Below are 19582 nucleotides of genomic sequence, written 5' to 3' on the forward strand. Positions count from 1 at the left end.
AGTATATGCATTCATAGATGTGTCATGCCCCAATAACTGCTTCCTTACCTATGCATATTTTCTGCTTCTTTTTCCGATTCTGTTTTCTTGATAGTTCATTTTATATTATTGTCAATATTCATGCATACATCATTGGGTTTGTTTTGTTTGGGACGGTTTTGATTATTCCTGGAGTTCTGGGTTTGTTGCTGCACTTTGGTTCTTTGTGAGGCATACAGTAATAAACTACTACATCTCTAGATGCTTTTATAGTTTATTTCATGGTTGTAAATGAGGTTATTCAAAAATGTATACGTTTAGAGCTAAGGTCAACATCCTATCACAATACTCAGGGCTTTACTTATGTATTCATCAAAATATCAAGGTTGTCTTTTGTTTTTGGAGGTAATTTAAAAATCGAATCTCTGAGATCTAGTTCTGTCTGGATGGTAGAATCATTCATTAGGGACATCAGAAGGAGAAACTGTGTAAGGTACAGTACACCGTTCAATTCATCACTTATTTACCAGCCAAACTTGATTAGAGCGCTGAGCCTTTGACAGGAGCCCAGAGGGATTCTATAAAAGCCTCTGAAACACTATCTGCACTAATTGAGTTTAAGGGTGAGGCAATTAAAACGATGAACACTATTCATGCACTATAGATAAACAAGAGGAAACATTTTAGTATCAGTAGTGCATGTTCTCGAAGGAACTACTCAGACCGGTTGTAAGTGTCCGCAGACAAATAGTGAAAGATGGACGTCATTACATCCTCATAAGAGGTAATGATAATGAGAACATAATATCTCCTCTGCATCTTCCCAAGATGATTCAATCATTTTCTGATACATACGATCATACAACAGGATGATACACCTCTTCAACGATGCACACTACTGCTGGATATCTTGTTTGTCTTAATTCTTCCTAAGCAGTAGAAAAAGAACATGAAGTTGTGACTGGAGAACTTGTGAACACAGACAATAGAATGAATTCCACCACCACTGAGTATTATTCTTAGTCCACATCCCACACTAACATCAAACGCTAACATCTATTTGTTGGCTTGTTTCTTATCGTATTACAAGACAAAGACCACTGTTAGTAAGGCTTGAGTGACGTGGGTAAATATGTGAATGTACTGTATGCACACGAAGATGAATACCCTGCTGCACTCACACCCACCCATGCATTCTCACATGCACATGCACGCACACACAAACACACACATACAGTTGAGTTATAGGCTACATGCTAAGTCTAGATCTGAGGAGTGCATAAAAGCTTTTCCAGCTGAGAACATGGCGATGATGACTAACTAACACAGGAGCAGAGTCGTTCATTTATAGACTCAGCTGCTGCTGCTGCTGCCTTCCACTGCTCTGCCTGGCTGCCTCACCATCCATTAGGAAATTGGGAGCTAAGCTAAAACTTCACAAACTCAATTAGCTCTCTCTCTCTTTCTGATCTCTCTCTCTCTCTTTCTAATCTCTCTCTCCAAATCTTCAGTAAAATGAGATACTCATTAAGGCCTACCTCTCCGTCAGTTTCTTTCATAGTTTGTCAGAGGATAGAGAGAATCACATAACTTAACTCATACTACATCAACCTTCTATATGCTACGCAATTAACCCGGTAACCCTAGAATAGTAATACAATGCACCTACAGCTATATCACTAACCGTTAACCCTACAATGGTATTACAATGTACCTACAACTATAACACTAACCGTTAATCCTACAATGGTATTACAATGTACCTACAGCTATAACACTAACCGTTAACCCTACAATGGTATTACAATGTACCTACAACTATAACACTAACCGTTAACCCTACAATGGTATTACAATGTACCTACAACTATAACACTAACCGTTAATCCTACAATGGTATTACAATGTACCTACAGCTATAAAACTAACCGTTAACCCAACAATGGTATTACAATGTACCTACAGCTGTAACACTAACCGTTAATCCTACAATGGTATTACAATGTACCTACAGCTATAACACTAACCGTTAACCCTACAATGGTATTACAATGTACCTACAGCTATAAAACTAACCGTTAACCCAACAATGGTATTACAATGTACCTACAGCTATACAACGAACCGTTAATCCTACAATGGTATTACAATGTACCTACAGCTATAAAACTAACCGTTAATCCTACAATGGTATTACAATGTACCTACAGCTATAAAACTAACCGTTAACCCTACAATGGTATTACAATGTACCTACAGCTATAAAACTAACCGTTAATCCTACAATGGTATTACAATGTACCTACAGCTATAAAACTAACAGTTAACCCTACAATGGTATTACAATGTACCTACAGCTATAAAACTAACCGTTAACCCAACAATGGTATTACAATGTACCTACAGCTATAAAACTAACCGTTAACCCTACAATGGTATTACAATGTACCTACAGCTATAACACTAACCGTTAACCCTACAATGCTATTACAATGTACCTACAGCTATAAAACTAACCGTTAACCCAACAATGGTATTACAATGTACCTACAGCTATAAAACTAACCGTTAAACCAACAATGGTATTACAATGTACCTACAGCTATAACACTAACCGTTAACCCTACAATGCTATTACAATGTACCTACACCTATAACACTAACCGTTAATCCTACAATGGTATTACAATGTACCTACAGCTATAACACTAACCGTTAACCCAACAATGGTATTACAATGTACCTACAGCTATAACACTAACCGTTAACCCAACAATGGTATTACAATGTACCTACAGCTATAACACTAACCGTTAACCCTACAATGCTATTACAATGTACCTACACCTATAACACTAACCGTTAATCCTACAATGGTATTACAATGTACCTACAGCTATAACACTAACCGTTAACCCTACAATGCTATTACAATGTACCTACACCTATAACACTAACCGTTAATCCTACAATGGTATTACAATGTACCTACAGCTATAACACTAACCGTTAACCCAACAATGGTATTACAATGTACCTACAGCTATAACACTAACCGTTAACCCAACAATGGTATTACAATGTACCTACAGCTATAAAACTAACCGTTAACCCTACAATGGTATTACAATGTACCTACAGCTATAACACTAACCGTTAACCCAACAATGGTATTACAATGTACCTACAGCTATAACACTAACCGTTAACCCAACAATGGTATTACAATGTACCTACAGCTATAACACTAACCGTTAACCCAACAATGGTATTACAATGTACCTACAGCTATAACACTAACCGTTAACCCAACAATGGTATTACAATGTACCTACAGCTATAAAACTAACCGTTAACCCTACAATGCTATTACAATGTACCTACAGCTATAAAACTAACCGTTAACCCTACAATGGTATTACAATGTACCTACAGCTGTAACACTAACCGTTAACCCAACAATGGTATTACAATGTACCTACAGCTATAAAACTAACCGTTAACCCTACAATGGTATTACAATGTACCTACAGCTATAACACTAACCGTTAACCCAACAATGGTATTACAATGTACCTACAGCTATAAAACTAACCGTTAACCCTACAATGGTATTACAATGTACCTACAGCTATAACACTAACCGTTAACCCAACAATGGTATTACAATGTACCTACAGCTATAACACTAACCGTTAACCCTACAATGGTATTACAATGTACCTACAGCTATAAAACTAACCGTTAACCCTACAATGCTATTACAATGTACCTACAGCTATAAAACTAACCGTTAACCCTACAATGGTATTACAATGTACCTACAGCTGTAACACTAACCGTTAACCCAACAATGGTATTACAATGCACCTACAGCTATAACACTAACCGTTAACCCTACAATGGTATTACAATGTACCTACAGCTATAACACTAACCGTTAACCCAATAATGGTATTACAATGTACCTACAGCTATAAAACTAACCGTTAACCCTACAATGGTATTACAATGTACCTACAGCTATAACACTAACCGTTAACCCAACAATGGTATTACAATGTACCTACAGCTATAACACTAACCGTTAACCCAACAATGGTATTACAATGTACCTACAGCTATAACACTAACCGTTAACCCAACAATGGTATTACAATGTACCTACAGCTATAACACTAACCGTTAACCCAACAATGGTATTACAATGTACCTACAGCTATAAAACTAACCGTTAACCCAACAATGGTATTACAATGCACCTACAGCTATAACACTAACCGTTAACCCTAAAATGGTATTACAATGTACCTACAGCTGTAACACTAACCGTTAACCCAACAATGGTATTACAATGTACCTACAGCTATAACACTAACCGTTAACCCAACAATGGTATTACAATGTACCTACAGCTATAACACTAACCGTTAACCCTACAATGCTATTACAATGTACCTACACCTATAACACTAACCGTTAATCCTACAATGGTATTACAATGTACCTACAGCTATAACACTAACCGTTAACCCTACAATGCTATTACAATGTACCTACACCTATAACACTAACCGTTAATCCTACAATGGTATTACAATGTACCTACAGCTATAACACTAACCGTTAACCCAACAATGGTATTACAATGTACCTACAGCTATAACACTAACCGTTAACCCAACAATGGTATTACAATGTACCTACAGCTATAAAACTAACCGTTAACCCTACAATGGTATTACAATGTACCTACAGCTATAACACTAACCGTTAACCCAACAATGGTATTACAATGTACCTACAGCTATAACACTAACCGTTAACCCAACAATGGTATTACAATGTACCTACAGCTATAACACTAACCGTTAACCCAACAATGGTATTACAATGTACCTACAGCTATAACACTAACCGTTAACCCAACAATGGTATTACAATGTACCTACAGCTATAAAACTAACCGTTAACCCTACAATGCTATTACAATGTACCTACAGCTATAAAACTAACCGTTAACCCTACAATGGTATTACAATGTACCTACAGCTGTAACACTAACCGTTAACCCAACAATGGTATTACAATGTACCTACAGCTATAAAACTAACCGTTAACCCTACAATGGTATTACAATGTACCTACAGCTATAACACTAACCGTTAACCCAACAATGGTATTACAATGTACCTACAGCTATAAAACTAACCGTTAACCCTACAATGGTATTACAATGTACCTACAGCTATAAAACTAACCGTTAACCCTACAATGGTATTACAATGTACCTACAGCTGTAACACTAACCGTTAACCCAACAATGGTATTACAATGTACCTACAGCTATAAATCTAACCGTTAACCCTACAATGGTATTACAATGTACCTACAGCTGTAACACTAACCGTTAACCCAACAATGGTATTACAATGTACCTACAGCTATAACACTAACCGTTAACCCAACAATGGTATTACAATGTACCTACAGCTATAACACTAACCGTTAACCCAACAATGGTATTACAATGTACCTACAGCTATAACACTAACCGTTAACCCAACAATGGTATTACAATGTACCTACAGCTATAACACTAACCGTTAACCCAACAATGGTATTACAATGTACCTACAGCTATAAAACTAACCGTTAACCCAACAATGGTATTACAATGCACCTACAGCTATAACACTAACCGTTAACCCAACAATGGTATTACAATGTACCTACAGCTATAACACTAACCGTTAACCCAACAATGGTATTACAATGTACCTACAGCTATAACACTAACCGTTAACCCTACAATGGTATTACAATGTACCTACAGCTATAACACTAACCGTTAACCCAACAATGGTATTACAATGTACCTACAGCTATAACACTAACCGTTAACCCAACAATGGTATTACAATGTACCTACAGCTATAACACTAACCGTTAACCCAACAATGGTATTACAATGTACCTACAGCTATAACACTAACCGTTAACCCAACAATGGTATTACAATGTACCTACAGCTATAAAACTAACCGTTAACCCTACAATGCTATTACAATGTACCTACAGCTATAAAACTAACCGTTAACCCTACAATGGTATTACAATGTACCTACAGCTGTAACACTAACCGTTAACCCAACAATGGTATTACAATGTACCTACAGCTATAAAACTAACCGTTAACCCTACAATGGTATTACAATGTACCTACAGCTATAACACTAACCGTTAACCCAACAATGGTATTACAATGTACCTACAGCTATAAAACTAACCGTTAACCCTACAATGGTATTACAATGTACCTACAGCTATAACACTAACCGTTAACCCAACAATGGTATTACAATGTACCTACAGCTATAACACTAACCGTTAACCCTACAATGGTATTACAATGTACCTACAGCTATAAAACTAACCGTTAACCCTACAATGCTATTACAATGTACCTACAGCTATAAAACTAACCGTTAACCCAACAATGGTATTACAATGTACCTACAGCTGTAACACTAACCGTTAACCCAACAATGGTATTACAATGCACCTACAGCTATAACACTAACCGTTAACCCTACAATGGTATTACAATGTACCTACATCTATAACACTAACCGTTAACCCAACAATGGTATTACAATGTACCTACAGCTATAAAACTAACCGTTAACCCTACAATGGTATTACAATGCACCTACAGCTATAACACTAACCGTTAACCCAACAATGGTATTACAATGTACCTACAGCTATAAAACTAACCGTTAACCCTACAATGGTATTACAATGTACCTACAGCTATAACACTAACCGTTAACCCAACAATGGTATTACAATGTACCTACAGCTATAAAACTAACCGTTAACCCTACAATGGTATTACAATGTACCTACAGCTATAACACTAACCGTTAACCCAACAATGGTATTACAATGTACCTACAGCTATAACACTAACCGTTAACCCTACAATGGTATTACAATGTACCTACAGCTATAAAACTAACCGTTAACCCTACAATGCTATTACAATGTACCTACAGCTATAAAACTAACCGTTAACCCTACAATGGTATTACAATGTACCTACAGCTGTAACACTAACCGTTAACCCAACAATGGTATTACAATGCACCTACAGCTATAACACTAACCGTTAACCCTACAATGGTATTACAATGTACCTACAGCTATAACACTAACCGTTAACCCAATAATAGTATTACAATGTACCTACAGCTATAAAACTAACCGTTAACCCTACAATGGTATTACAATGTACCTACAGCTATAGCACTAACCGTTAACCCAACAATGGTATTACAATGTACCTACAGCTATAACACTAACCGTTAACCCAACAATGGTATTACAATGTACCTACAGCTATAACACTAACCGTTAACCCAACAATGGTATTACAATGTACCTACAGCTATAACACTAACCGTTAACCCAACAATGGTATTACAATGTACCTACAGCTATAAAACTAACCGTTAACCCAACAATGGTATTACAATGCACCTACAGCTATAACACTAACCGTTAACCCTAAAATGGTATTACAATGTACCTACAGCTGTAACACTAACCGTTAACCCAACAATGGTATTACAATGTACCTACAGCTATAACACTAACCGTTAACCCAACAATGGTATTACAATGTACCTACAGCTATAACACTAACCGTTAACCCTACAATGCTATTACAATGTACCTACACCTATAACACTAACCGTTAATCCTACAATGGTATTGCAATGTACCTACAGCTATAACACTAACCGTTAACCCTACAATGCTATTACAATGTACCTACACCTATAACACTAACCGTTAATCCTACAATGGTATTACAATGTACCTACAGCTATAACACTAACCGTTAACCCAACAATGGTATTACAATGTACCTACAGCTATAACACTAACCGTTAACCCAACAATGGTATTACAATGTACCTACAGCTATAAAACTAACCGTTAACCCTACAATGGTATTACAATGTACCTACAGCTATAACACTAACCGTTAACCCAACAATGGTATTACAATGTACCTACAGCTATAACACTAACCGTTAACCCAACAATGGTATTACAATGTACCTACAGCTATAACACTAACCGTTAACCCAACAATGGTATTACAATGTACCTACAGCTATAACACTAACCGTTAACCCAACAATGGTATTACAATGTACCTACAGCTATAAAACTAACCGTTAACCCTACAATGCTATTACAATGTACCTACAGCTATAAAACTAACCGTTAACCCTACAATGGTATTACAATGTACCTACAGCTGTAACACTAACCGTTAACCCAACAATGGTATTACAATGTACCTACAGCTATAAAACTAACCGTTAACCCTACAATGGTATTACAATGTACCTACAGCTATAACACTAACCGTTAACCCAACAATGGTATTACAATGTACCTACAGCTATAAAACTAACCGTTAACCCTACAATGGTATTACAATGTACCTACAGCTATAACACTAACCGTTAACCCAACAATGGTATTACAATGTACCTACAGCTATAACACTAACCGTTAACCCTACAATGGTATTACAATGTACCTACAGCTATAAAACTAACCGTTAACCCTACAATGCTATTACAATGTACCTACAGCTATAAAACTAACCGTTAACCCTACAATGGTATTACAATGTACCTACAGCTGTAACACTAACCGTTAACCCAACAATGGTATTACAATGCACCTACAGCTATAACACTAACCGTTAACCCTACAATGGTATTACAATGTACCTACAGCTATAACACTAACCGTTAACCCAACAATGGTATTACAATGTACCTACAGCTATAAAACTAACCGTTAACCCTACAATGGTATTACAATGTACCTACAGCTATAACACTAACCGTTAACCCAACAATGGTATTACAATGTGCCTACAGCTATAACACTAACCGTTAACCCAACAATGGTATTACAATGTACCTACAGCTATAACACTAACCGTTAACCCAACAATGGTATTACAATGTACCTACAGCTATAACACTAACCGTTAACCCAACAATGGTATTACAATGTACCTACAGCTATAAAACTAACCGTTAACCCTACAATGCTATTACAATGTACCTACAGCTATAAAACTAACCGTTAACCCTACAATGGTATTACAATGTACCTACAGCTGTAACACTAACCGTTAACCCAACAATGGTATTACAATGTACCTACAGCTATAACACTAACCGTTAACCCAACAATGGTATTACAATGTACCTACAGCTATAAAACTAACCGTTAACCCTACAATGGTATTACAATGTACCTACAGCTGTAACACTAACCGTTAACCCAACAATGGTATTACAATGTACCTACAGCTATAAAACTAACCGTTAACCCTACAATGGTATTACAATGTACCTACAGCTATAACACTAACCGTTAACCCAACAATGGTATTACAATGTACCTACAGCTATAAAACTAACCGTTAACCCTACAATGGTATTACAATGTACCTACAGCTATAACACTAACCGTTAACCCAACAATGGTATTACAATGTACCTACAGCTATAACACTAACCGTTAACCCTACAATGGTATTACAATGTACCTACAGCTATAAAACTAACCGTTAACCCTACAATGCTATTACAATGTACCTACAGCTATAAAACTAACCGTTAACCCTACAATGGTATTACAATGTACCTACAGCTGTAACACTAACCGTTAACCCAACAATGGTATTACAATGCACCTACAGCTATAACACTAACCGTTAACCCTACAATGGTATTACAATGTACCTACAGCTATAACACTAACCGTTAACCCAATAATGGTATTACAATGTACCTACAGCTATAAAACTAACCGTTAACCCTACAATGGTATTACAATGTACCTACAGCTATAACACTAACCGTTAACCCAACAATGGTATTACAATGTACCTACAGCTATAACACTAACCGTTAACCCTACAATGCTATTACAATGTACCTACAGCTATAAAACTAACCGTTAACCCTACAATGGTATTACAATGTACCTACAGCTGTAACACTAACCGTTAACCCAACAATGGTATTACAATGTACCTACAGCTATAAAACTAACCGTTAACCCTACAATGGTATTACAATGTACCTACAGCTATAACACTAACCGTTAACCCAACAATGGTATTACAATGTACCTACAGCTATAAAACTAACCGTTAACCCTACAATGGTATTACAATGTACCTACAGCTATAACACTAACCGTTAACCCAACAATGGTATTACAATGTACCTACAGCTATAACACTAACCGTTAACCCTACAATGGTATTACAATGTACCTACAGCTATAAAACTAACCGTTAACCCTACAATGCTATTACAATGTACCTACAGCTATAAAACTAACCGTTAACCCTACAATGGTATTACAATGTACCTACAGCTGTAACACTAACCGTTAACCCTACAATGGTATTACAATGTACCTACAGCTGTAACACTAACCGTTAACCCAACAATGGTATTACAATGCACCTACAGCTATAACACTAACCGTTAACCCTACAATGGTATTACAATGTACCTACAGCTATAACACTAACCGTTAACCCAACAATGGTATTACAATGTACCTACAGCTATAAAACTAACCGTTAACCCTACAATGGTATTACAATGTACCTACAATTATAACACTAACCGTTAACCCAACAATGGTATTACAATGTACCTACAGCTATAACACTAACCGTTAACCCAACAATGGTATTACAATGTACCTACAGCTATAACACTAACCGTTAACCCAACAATGGTATTACAATGTACCTACAGCTATAACACTAACCGTTAACCCAACAATGGTATTACAATGTACCTACAGCTATAAAACTAACCGTTAACCCTACAATGCTATTACAATGTACCTACAGCTATAAAACTAACCGTTAACCCTACAATGGTATTACAATGTACCTACAGCTGTAACACTAACCGTTAACCCAACAATGGTATTACAATGCACCTACAGCTATAACACTAACCGTTAACCCTACAATGGTATTACAATGTACCTACAGCTGTAATCCTAACTGCAATCCTGACCCTAACCATAGAATGGTATCACAATGTTCCTACAGCTGTCATGCTAACAGCAATCCTGACCCTAAAATTGTATAACAATATACCTATAGCTGTAATGCTAACTGTAACCCTGACCCTAACCCTAATCTTGCAATATATCTTAACCTAACCTCAGCTGTTATCCATAACCCTGCAGAGTTGTGGTTGATAGTTTGAGCATCTACAGACCATCGATAGATGCTCTATCCAAATAAAGTGGGACCCTGGATTAGATGCTAAATCAAATACAACAATAAATGCATCAATTGTTTTTACATACAAAACATATTCAATTTGTGAAGACGTTCATTTAACCTAGTATTTATCAAGACTGTATGAAATGGGCTCCTGAGCAGAGCAGCGGTCTAAGGCACTGCATCTCAGTGCTAGAGGTGTCACTACAGACACCCTGGTTCAAATCCAGGCTGTATTCACAACCAGCCGTGATTGGGGGTCCCATAGGGCGGCACACAATTGGCCCAGCGTTGTCTGGGTTTGGCCGGTGTAGGCCGGCATTGTAAATAAGAATTTGTTCTTAACTGACTTGCCTGGTTAAATAAAGGTTAAATAAAAATGGATGAGCTGTGCGTTTAATACAAAATAGTTGTCTGTGTCTGCCACCTACTGGTACAAATTTGTGGAGCAGGCTGTTCAATGATGTCACTCAATAATGTGAAGGAAAATAGACCATGTTTGGATAGAAGGAGTTGGCCATAGTTTCAACTCTCATTCCAAAGGAAATTAGTATTCAGTTGCTTTAGAAATATACTTTTTCACTCTGAAATGAAATTTGCCAGTTTACCGTATTTCTATTTGGTACAGAGTATAATGTATGAATGTAATAGAGTATGAATGTAATTGCCTGACGGGACACACAAATAATTGGGGGTTAGTACACTGAAGATTATTAATAGATTATTTTTGTCACCATGTGTCATTTGAAATCCATGGCCCTTTGGCAGTTTATAATAAGTGGGACAGTAACATTTGGGTTTGGGAAATAAGGATGGTATTTAAAGGTCCAATGCTGCCATTTGTATCTCAATATAAATGTTCTGGGTAAAAATGCAATACCTGTGAATGTTTTCAACTAAAATGGTAAAAAATAAATAAAATAGCTTCTTAGCAAGCAAGAATTTAGCTAGGACTGTCTGGTATTGGGCTGGGTGGGCAGGGGAAAACTGAAAACTAGAGAGGTTTGGCAGAGAGGTTTGGAACTCTCTTTCTTATTGGTCTATTAACGAATTTACTGCCTGATAATGTCACCAGGCAGGCCAAAACTCCATCCCACCAAAACAGGCTGAAATCTTTTTAAACAGCTTACACTAAAAAGGAAATTAACATAATGTTCACAATTTCACAGTATTATTCCAACCTCATGGTGTGGGAAATATATATAAAACACAGCAAAATCACACTTTTGACTGCACTGGGTCTTTAATTTGTAGTTTAGAATGAAAATGAAAGTCAGGAGATTAGATGCATTTCAGCATTTTTATTTGAGCACTCAAAAGAAAGTATTCATCACAACCATGTTATGTGTCCATCGCAGCCATAGATTTATCTTTAAGACTACGACCAGGGCTTGGACACACAGGGCTTATCCACATGACAAATGGAAACCGTTATGAGATCATATTCCAGGCTAGAACGTGCATTTGATACCATTTGATAATTGTTAACACGATTTGATCATATTTTGTGTCTGCAAATGAACAACTCTCAATTGGTTTTATGTGAAGAGAGTTCTACATTTTGTTTTATGTCATGCAACACTAATCAGAGGTGTTCTGGACCACAACGTCAAGCTATCATCAAAACTGAAACCATAAGTAACTCTTGTCTGAAATGTTGTGACACCACTTAGACAGCACTCACAAATGTCTGACTGACAAAGAGTGGTGTCAGGGGGAAATCAGCCCTGTGAATCCAAGCCCAGTTAGAGGTGACATTGTGACATGTGAAATAGTGCTGTCATGTCCAGTTGCCAGGTTTGTGTTGAGGATAGTCTACATGCTGGGAATAAAGGTACGTTGTCCTCTTATTCAACACAGGCTGTAAAAAGAGGTGAAACGAGCATCAGAATGTTTCATGACCACACACAATGACTGTGCAACTTATCATGAGGTGAATATTACACATGATATGACCGTAGACACACTTTATTGGGGGGGGGGGGGGGTGCATCTTGAAAGAGCCAACAGTTCACAGTGCATTTCTCATGTGAGTGAGATGGGACTCTTGTCCATGTGCAGTAGATATACAGTGCAACACATCATTTACTACCTGAGGTTTCATACAAAATATAAAGTCTGTATCACTACAATTATGTGGTTTCAAACAGAGGTCACATTGAGCTAGCCAAATGTGATGCTATGATATGAAATGATTTCCAATACATGTTTTGTTGATTGAATTACAGTGATATGGTTATATCCACTCTTTGGGCAAACAAGCAAATTCGATTGTATTTAACTGTAAAAGGTGTATATTGATGAAAGGAGTCACCACCATTAAAACGCTGCTGTATCTTCTGTGCAGTAGCTAACCCAAAACCCACGTAGCTAGCTTTAAAGTAGCCGGTGAATACTACCATTTAGATTGCTTAATACTGCCATTGGTCGAGTCTGTTAGACAACTACTGCTCTAGGTTTGTGTTCAGGAACATGAGTGGAGAACAAGAGATAGTCAAACTATAGTCATATCACTGACCCTCTTCACAATCAGTAGCACAAACACACGCAGGCACACACACAAGCACACACATACGTACAAACACACGCACACACACACACGCACACCTTATCTTAATGTGTCATTATACAGTAGTGACAGACAACAGAGGGCTGTGACCGAGGATGTTGTCCCCCTGCCCCACCCTTGTCCCATGGGTCAGCAGCTCCTCCACTGTGGTCCAGTCATCCAGCAGTTTATGGTTCCTCAGACGGCTCTGCTTCCTGTGGCTGAGCTCCAGCACTGTGCTGCAGCCTCCTCCAGGACCCCCTGCACCCCCAAGGCCCCCAGCAACCCCTGTACCTCCAGCCCCATTCTCCCCTGCCCCCTCAGCCCCACGGTTCAGCTTCCTCTGCCTCTGCTCCCGGGCCCACGCCAGGTGGCGCCGGCGCTCCGTCCTGTTCCAGTAGCGGCCTGCCCAGGCCTCCCCGCGGGCCTCCTCGTCCGTGGTGACCTCACTGCGCTCGTCAGCCAGCCGGGAGGCCCGTGCCTTCAGGAGCTGGTTCCTCACCGCCCGGGGATTCCCAGAGAGACCCTTCCTGGAGCGGGCAGAGGGCCCATCCAGCGTGCTATAGAGGGGACCGCAGGGACAGTCTGCTTGGGGCCAGTCCCCACCAATGTGAGGATGTCCCAGTGTCGCAAACTGACGCCAGTCTGCTGGCTCCTTCCCAGGCTGTTTCTTTGAGGGACTCTTGGAAAGACCCTGTTTCTCACTGTTATATTCCTCAATGGCCATACTGCTTCTGTGGTCATCCACACATCCTTGCCAGGTGCCTTCCACATGGTCACTCAGTGGACATCTCCTCTTCTCACTGATGTCTGTGTTGAACCCCCTGTTGTATTGTCCTGTGCCAGAGTTCTCAGTGGGCACGGCTAAGTGGTTTGGGCTGCTGGGCGGTTGTCGGTTTACGTGCCTGTATTTCCCTGTGGCAGTGTTCCCAGCGGGCAGGGCTGGGTGGCTGGCCCGTCTCCTGTCTGATAAGTCATGCACCGTGTGGCTGCGGCTGGGAAGGTCCTCAGAAGAGTGCTTGTTCAGCATCAATGCTCTCCTCTGGCAGGGTTCTGTACGGCAGCTGGAGGCAGCAACCCTAGGAGCAAACCCGGTGCCATGCCTGCTCAGCTGGGGGCTCCTGGCTTTGCGGAACTGAATGGAGCTACTACCCATGGTGCACTGGTGGGTCATGGCTGTGTGAACTCCGTCTGCGGCTCTGCCAGCCTGGGGGTCACAGGTCAGGGTCTCAGGGATGGACTCTAGGTCCCAGCGAGACTTTGATCTCTGTTCCCGGGGCACGACGCGACTCCGGTAGTTGTGGATCCTCCCATCTATAATATTCTGGAAGTGGCGGAACTCCCCTGTGCTGACGCTGTGGAAGCCAGAGTCACTGAGCTCTGATGAAAGGAGGGACTCAGAGGAGGGAGAGCTTCCCCGGCTGGTGTTTCCTGGAGGAGAGGACATAGGGGCCTCTACCCCCTCCTCTGTCTCTGGGTCAGACAGGTCCCCCTGGTGGAGGCTGCCATCGGTGCAGCCCAGGCCACTGTCAAGCTCGTGGAGGGGTAGGTAATTCAGAGGCCTGTCCAGCCAGTGGCCCTCATATTCACTCTGAAATAGAGGATGGAAGAAACATTGGTTGTTATACTTGTGAATGTCTATGACCACGTGTTCAAATAGACTCATTTTTTCTATCTTTTTATTTCTTACAGTACCTGGCTCAGGAAGCTGCTAGGCTCATCATTATCAGTGTTACAGCAGCCAATCAGACAGTTCCTGTTATTGGGCTGGTTATTCATCATCTCTGGATCCTATCAGTATAGGTGAACATAAGGAGTGGATACACAAGTCTTAGATATCAATGGGATGTACAAAATCTAGGCTAGACTCATAAACAGATGTAGGATCTTAATTTGATCACCCTTTTAGAGGAGAATGTAGAACTTGTCTATTTGAGGTATAAAAATACTTCTGAAGTTTGTCATTTCCACTTAGAAATGGTAGACTTGATTCTCCCTTACAAATTTTTTTACCAACCCCGACAAACATGTCCATTCATTATAATCCACATAATAATTCACATTTCCCATTGCTGCAGGATTATTTTCCTGCTGTAGCAAACCGGCTCAAATTAATAACTCACATCATCATACTCTATCCTGTTAATGTCCTCCAGATTGTAGGCAACACTGGGGAGGTATCCATTGGCTGCATAGAGTTCTGGTGGAAGGGTCATGTGATCATAGTAAGGTCTGTGGAGAATGAGGTCATCACATGAAAACATGGCTGTTTCACACCGTAGGCATTTTAAGCGTAAGTGACTATGTTTACACATTAGACTGGTTCAAGTCAGTGGTTCCATTCAATTCTAACACCACTTCTGTATACATCTCACGGCTATACTCTAAATGACATAACCCAGAGCCTCAAACATGGGACATCACTGGTTCAATATAACTGGGTCACTAATCTGCCATTATACTTGCATACACAAGCAAATAAAGAGACAGAGAACAAGTAGAGAGGCCCAAACCTAGCAGCACATACCCAGAAGCGTAGGCACCGAGGCCAGGTCCGGCCCCCTCCACCCCCCCTAGGGCCCTCAGAGCCTCCCAGGATTGCTGCTCCGTCTGGGTGCCACAGTCAGACACTGGGTACTGGGAGTGATGACGCCTTCTTCCTCGCCGGTGCCTCCCCTCAATCTGCGTAGTGACTGGCTGCTCATAGCCGTCCCCCCGGAACTGCAATGTCTCTCGGTGGCTGAGATGGGACAGGTCACGCCCTTTGACCTGGGAGACATATGAACATGCAAGGTCAGATGTAGAGGAAGTGAGGTAGTTGAGTTTTGCTGGTTCACTGATATGCTCTGTTTCATGCCATCTGATATCTTATGTCTGTTTTGTCTTTTGTTAGACACAAGGACATCACAGGACCGGGATAGCACAGTTGATTTAATGTACAGTATATGTGTGGGCCATGTCCCATCGAACAAAAGCACTCTGATGTAAAGAATAATAGAGCATCAACACCTCAATAAAGATCATGTTTGGAAGTGGCAGACAGTACTGTAAGCAAACATTAGCTTCTTGTTATTATAATGCGTGAAGTCTCATGGGTCTAGAAATGTAGGCCAGCTGAGCTGGACTGATTCTCGCCATGGATTCTGGGCCGTGCTTTCTGGCTCATCTGAAAAGCTTTGTGCTCAACAAAACCCTAGAGATGCAAGTCAGGAAGATCTTTTCCACCGCACTGCACTCTAGGGCTGTCCCCGGCTTTAAAAAATCTGGGTGGACCGAGAGTCATCTGCTCTTTTGACCAATCGATTGTTTGACATTTTAAAACGCATATTTTTCAATATATAGACACATCTTAAGTGTTTAAATCATATCAACTATATCAACTGATGCTTTAAGCACTGTTTCGCTTTTATGATCTGTTTGATGAAATAGTTAAGACACACAAAGAACTAGAGAGAGTACGACCACAATTGATTTGATTGTGCAGGGCCGGGCTCAGACTTGATGTGCTGGGTTAAAAAAAATCACAGCCAGTGTCTGTGTGACTAGTACCCGTTGTCTCTCTCTCCTCCCTGCTGCAGTGACCACCACCAAACATCAACAGTGTTTATCACGCTGTCCATGTAGCTGAAGATGCAACATAATTACAGCCATTTCTGACTGAAAAGTTATGTTACCGAAATCCTTCACTTCTTAAAACTTCTTATGGCTGGGGGCAGTATTGAGTAGCTTGGATGAATAAGGTGCCCAGAGGTGCCCAGAGTAAACGGCCTGCTACTCAGTCCCAGTTGCTAATATATGCATATTATTAGTGTATTTGGATAGAAAACACTCTGAAGTGTCTAAAACTGTTTGAATGATGTCTGTGAGTATAACAGAACTCATATGGCAGGCAAAAACCTGAGACAAAATCCAACCAGGAAGTGGGAAATCTGAGGTTGGTCGTTTTTCAACTCATTCCCTATTGAAGATACAGTGGGATATGGGTCATGTTGCACTTCCCAAGGCTTCCACTAGATGTCAACAGTCTATAGAACCTTGTTTGATGCTTCTAGTGTGAAGTGGGGCCGAATGAGAGGGGAATGAGTCAGAGGTCTGGCAGAATGCTTTGAGCTCGTTCACGTGAGAGCGAGCTCTGTTCCATTTGCTTTTCTGAAGACAAAGGAATTCTCCGGTTGGAACATTATTGAAGATTTATGTTAAAAACATCCTAAAGATTGATTCTATACATCGTTTGACATGTTTCTACGGACTGTAAATGGAACTTTTTGACATTTCGTCTGCTCCTAGTGAACGCGCTTCGTGACTTTGGATTTGTTTACAAAACGTGCTAACAAAAGTAGCTATTTGGACATAAATGATGGACATTATCGAACAAAACAAACATTTATTGTGGAACTGGGATTCCTGGGAGTGCATTCTGATGAAGATCATCAAAGGTAAGTGTATGTTTATAATGTTATTTCTGACTTCTTTTGACTGCGCAATATGGCAGATATCTTTTTGTCTTGATTGGGCTCTGAGCGCCGTACTCAGATTTTTGCATGGTTTGCTTTTTCCGTAAAGCTGTTTTGAAATCTGACACAGCGGTTGCATTAAGGAGAAGTGGATCTAAAATCCCATGTATAACACTTGTATCTTTGATCAACGTTTATTATGAGTATTTCTGGAAATTGATGTGGCTCTCTGCAAAATCACTGGATGTTTTTGGAACTACTGAACATAACGCGCCAATGTATACTGAGATTTTTTGATACAAATATGAACTTTACCGAACAAAACATACATGTATTGTGTAACATGAAGTCCTATGAGTGTCATCTGATGAAGATCATCAAAGGTTAGTGATTAATTTTATCTCTATTTCTGCTTTTTGTGACTCCTGTCTTTGGCTGGAAAAATGGCTGTGTTTTTCTGTGACTTGGCGGTGACCTAACATAATCGTTTGTGGGGCTTTCGCTGTAAAGCCTTTTTGAAATCGGACACTGTGGTGGGATTAACAACAAGATTACCTTTAAAATGGTATAAGATACTTGTATGTTTGAGGAATTTTAATTATGAGATTTCTGTTGTTTGAATTTGGCGCCCTGCACTTTCACTGGCTGTTGTCATATCGATCCCATTAACGGGATCTCAGCCATAAGAAGTTTAAGGAAAAAACATTCCCTATTCCCTCAACCGTTGCTCTGTTTATGTGACACATGTGTGCATCGGAAGCAAGTGACCAATAGGGCCTGACCTACAGCATATCATAATCACATCAATAAAATGGTTATAACAATCTCAGAACACCGTAACACATGTGACAGCAAAATGGATGCAAAGGACGTGACAAATGAACTTGACACGGGAATGTTTACTGGTTGCTCAGGAGGTAAAGGGGAAGTCAGATGTGTGGAATACATTTGACTAGTTGTGGAAAATACTGGAGATCAATAAATAAAATTAAAATAAGAAGCAAGCACTGCGTGTAACGTTCGTCATTAGAATGAGACCAAGGTGCAGCGTGGTTGGCGTACATTTTCCTTTAATTTTAAAATGTTCCACCAAAAAACAACTCAACGAACGTAAAGCTAGTAGTGCAAACACATGCAACACAAAAAGACAAGATCCCACAACAGAAAGTGGGAAAAAGGCTGCCTAAGTATGATTCCCAATCAGAGACAACGATAGACAGCTCCTCTGATTGGGAA

At 39.8% G+C, this 19582-nt stretch overlaps 1 protein-coding gene across 1 annotated transcript in view; it reads right to left on the bottom strand.

The window, feature by feature from the left end:
- Positions 1 to 19582, bottom strand: part of LOC139557993 (E3 ubiquitin-protein ligase PDZRN3-like) — a 29545-nt gene that overhangs the window by 3709 nt on the left and 6254 nt on the right. The window contains exons 2-5 of the mRNA XM_071373364.1: positions 16420 to 16661; positions 16016 to 16124; positions 15588 to 15683; positions 14029 to 15483 (exon numbers count right to left, since the gene is read on the bottom strand). Of these exons, the coding sequence (XP_071229465.1) occupies positions 14029 to 15483; positions 15588 to 15683; positions 16016 to 16124; positions 16420 to 16661 (1902 nt within the window). The remainder of the gene's footprint in view (positions 1 to 14028; positions 15484 to 15587; positions 15684 to 16015; positions 16125 to 16419; positions 16662 to 19582) is intronic.

The sequence above is a fragment of the Salvelinus alpinus genome, chromosome 28 (genome assembly GCF_045679555.1).
Source record: "Salvelinus alpinus chromosome 28, SLU_Salpinus.1, whole genome shotgun sequence".
NCBI lineage: Eukaryota > Metazoa > Chordata > Actinopteri > Salmoniformes > Salmonidae > Salvelinus > Salvelinus alpinus.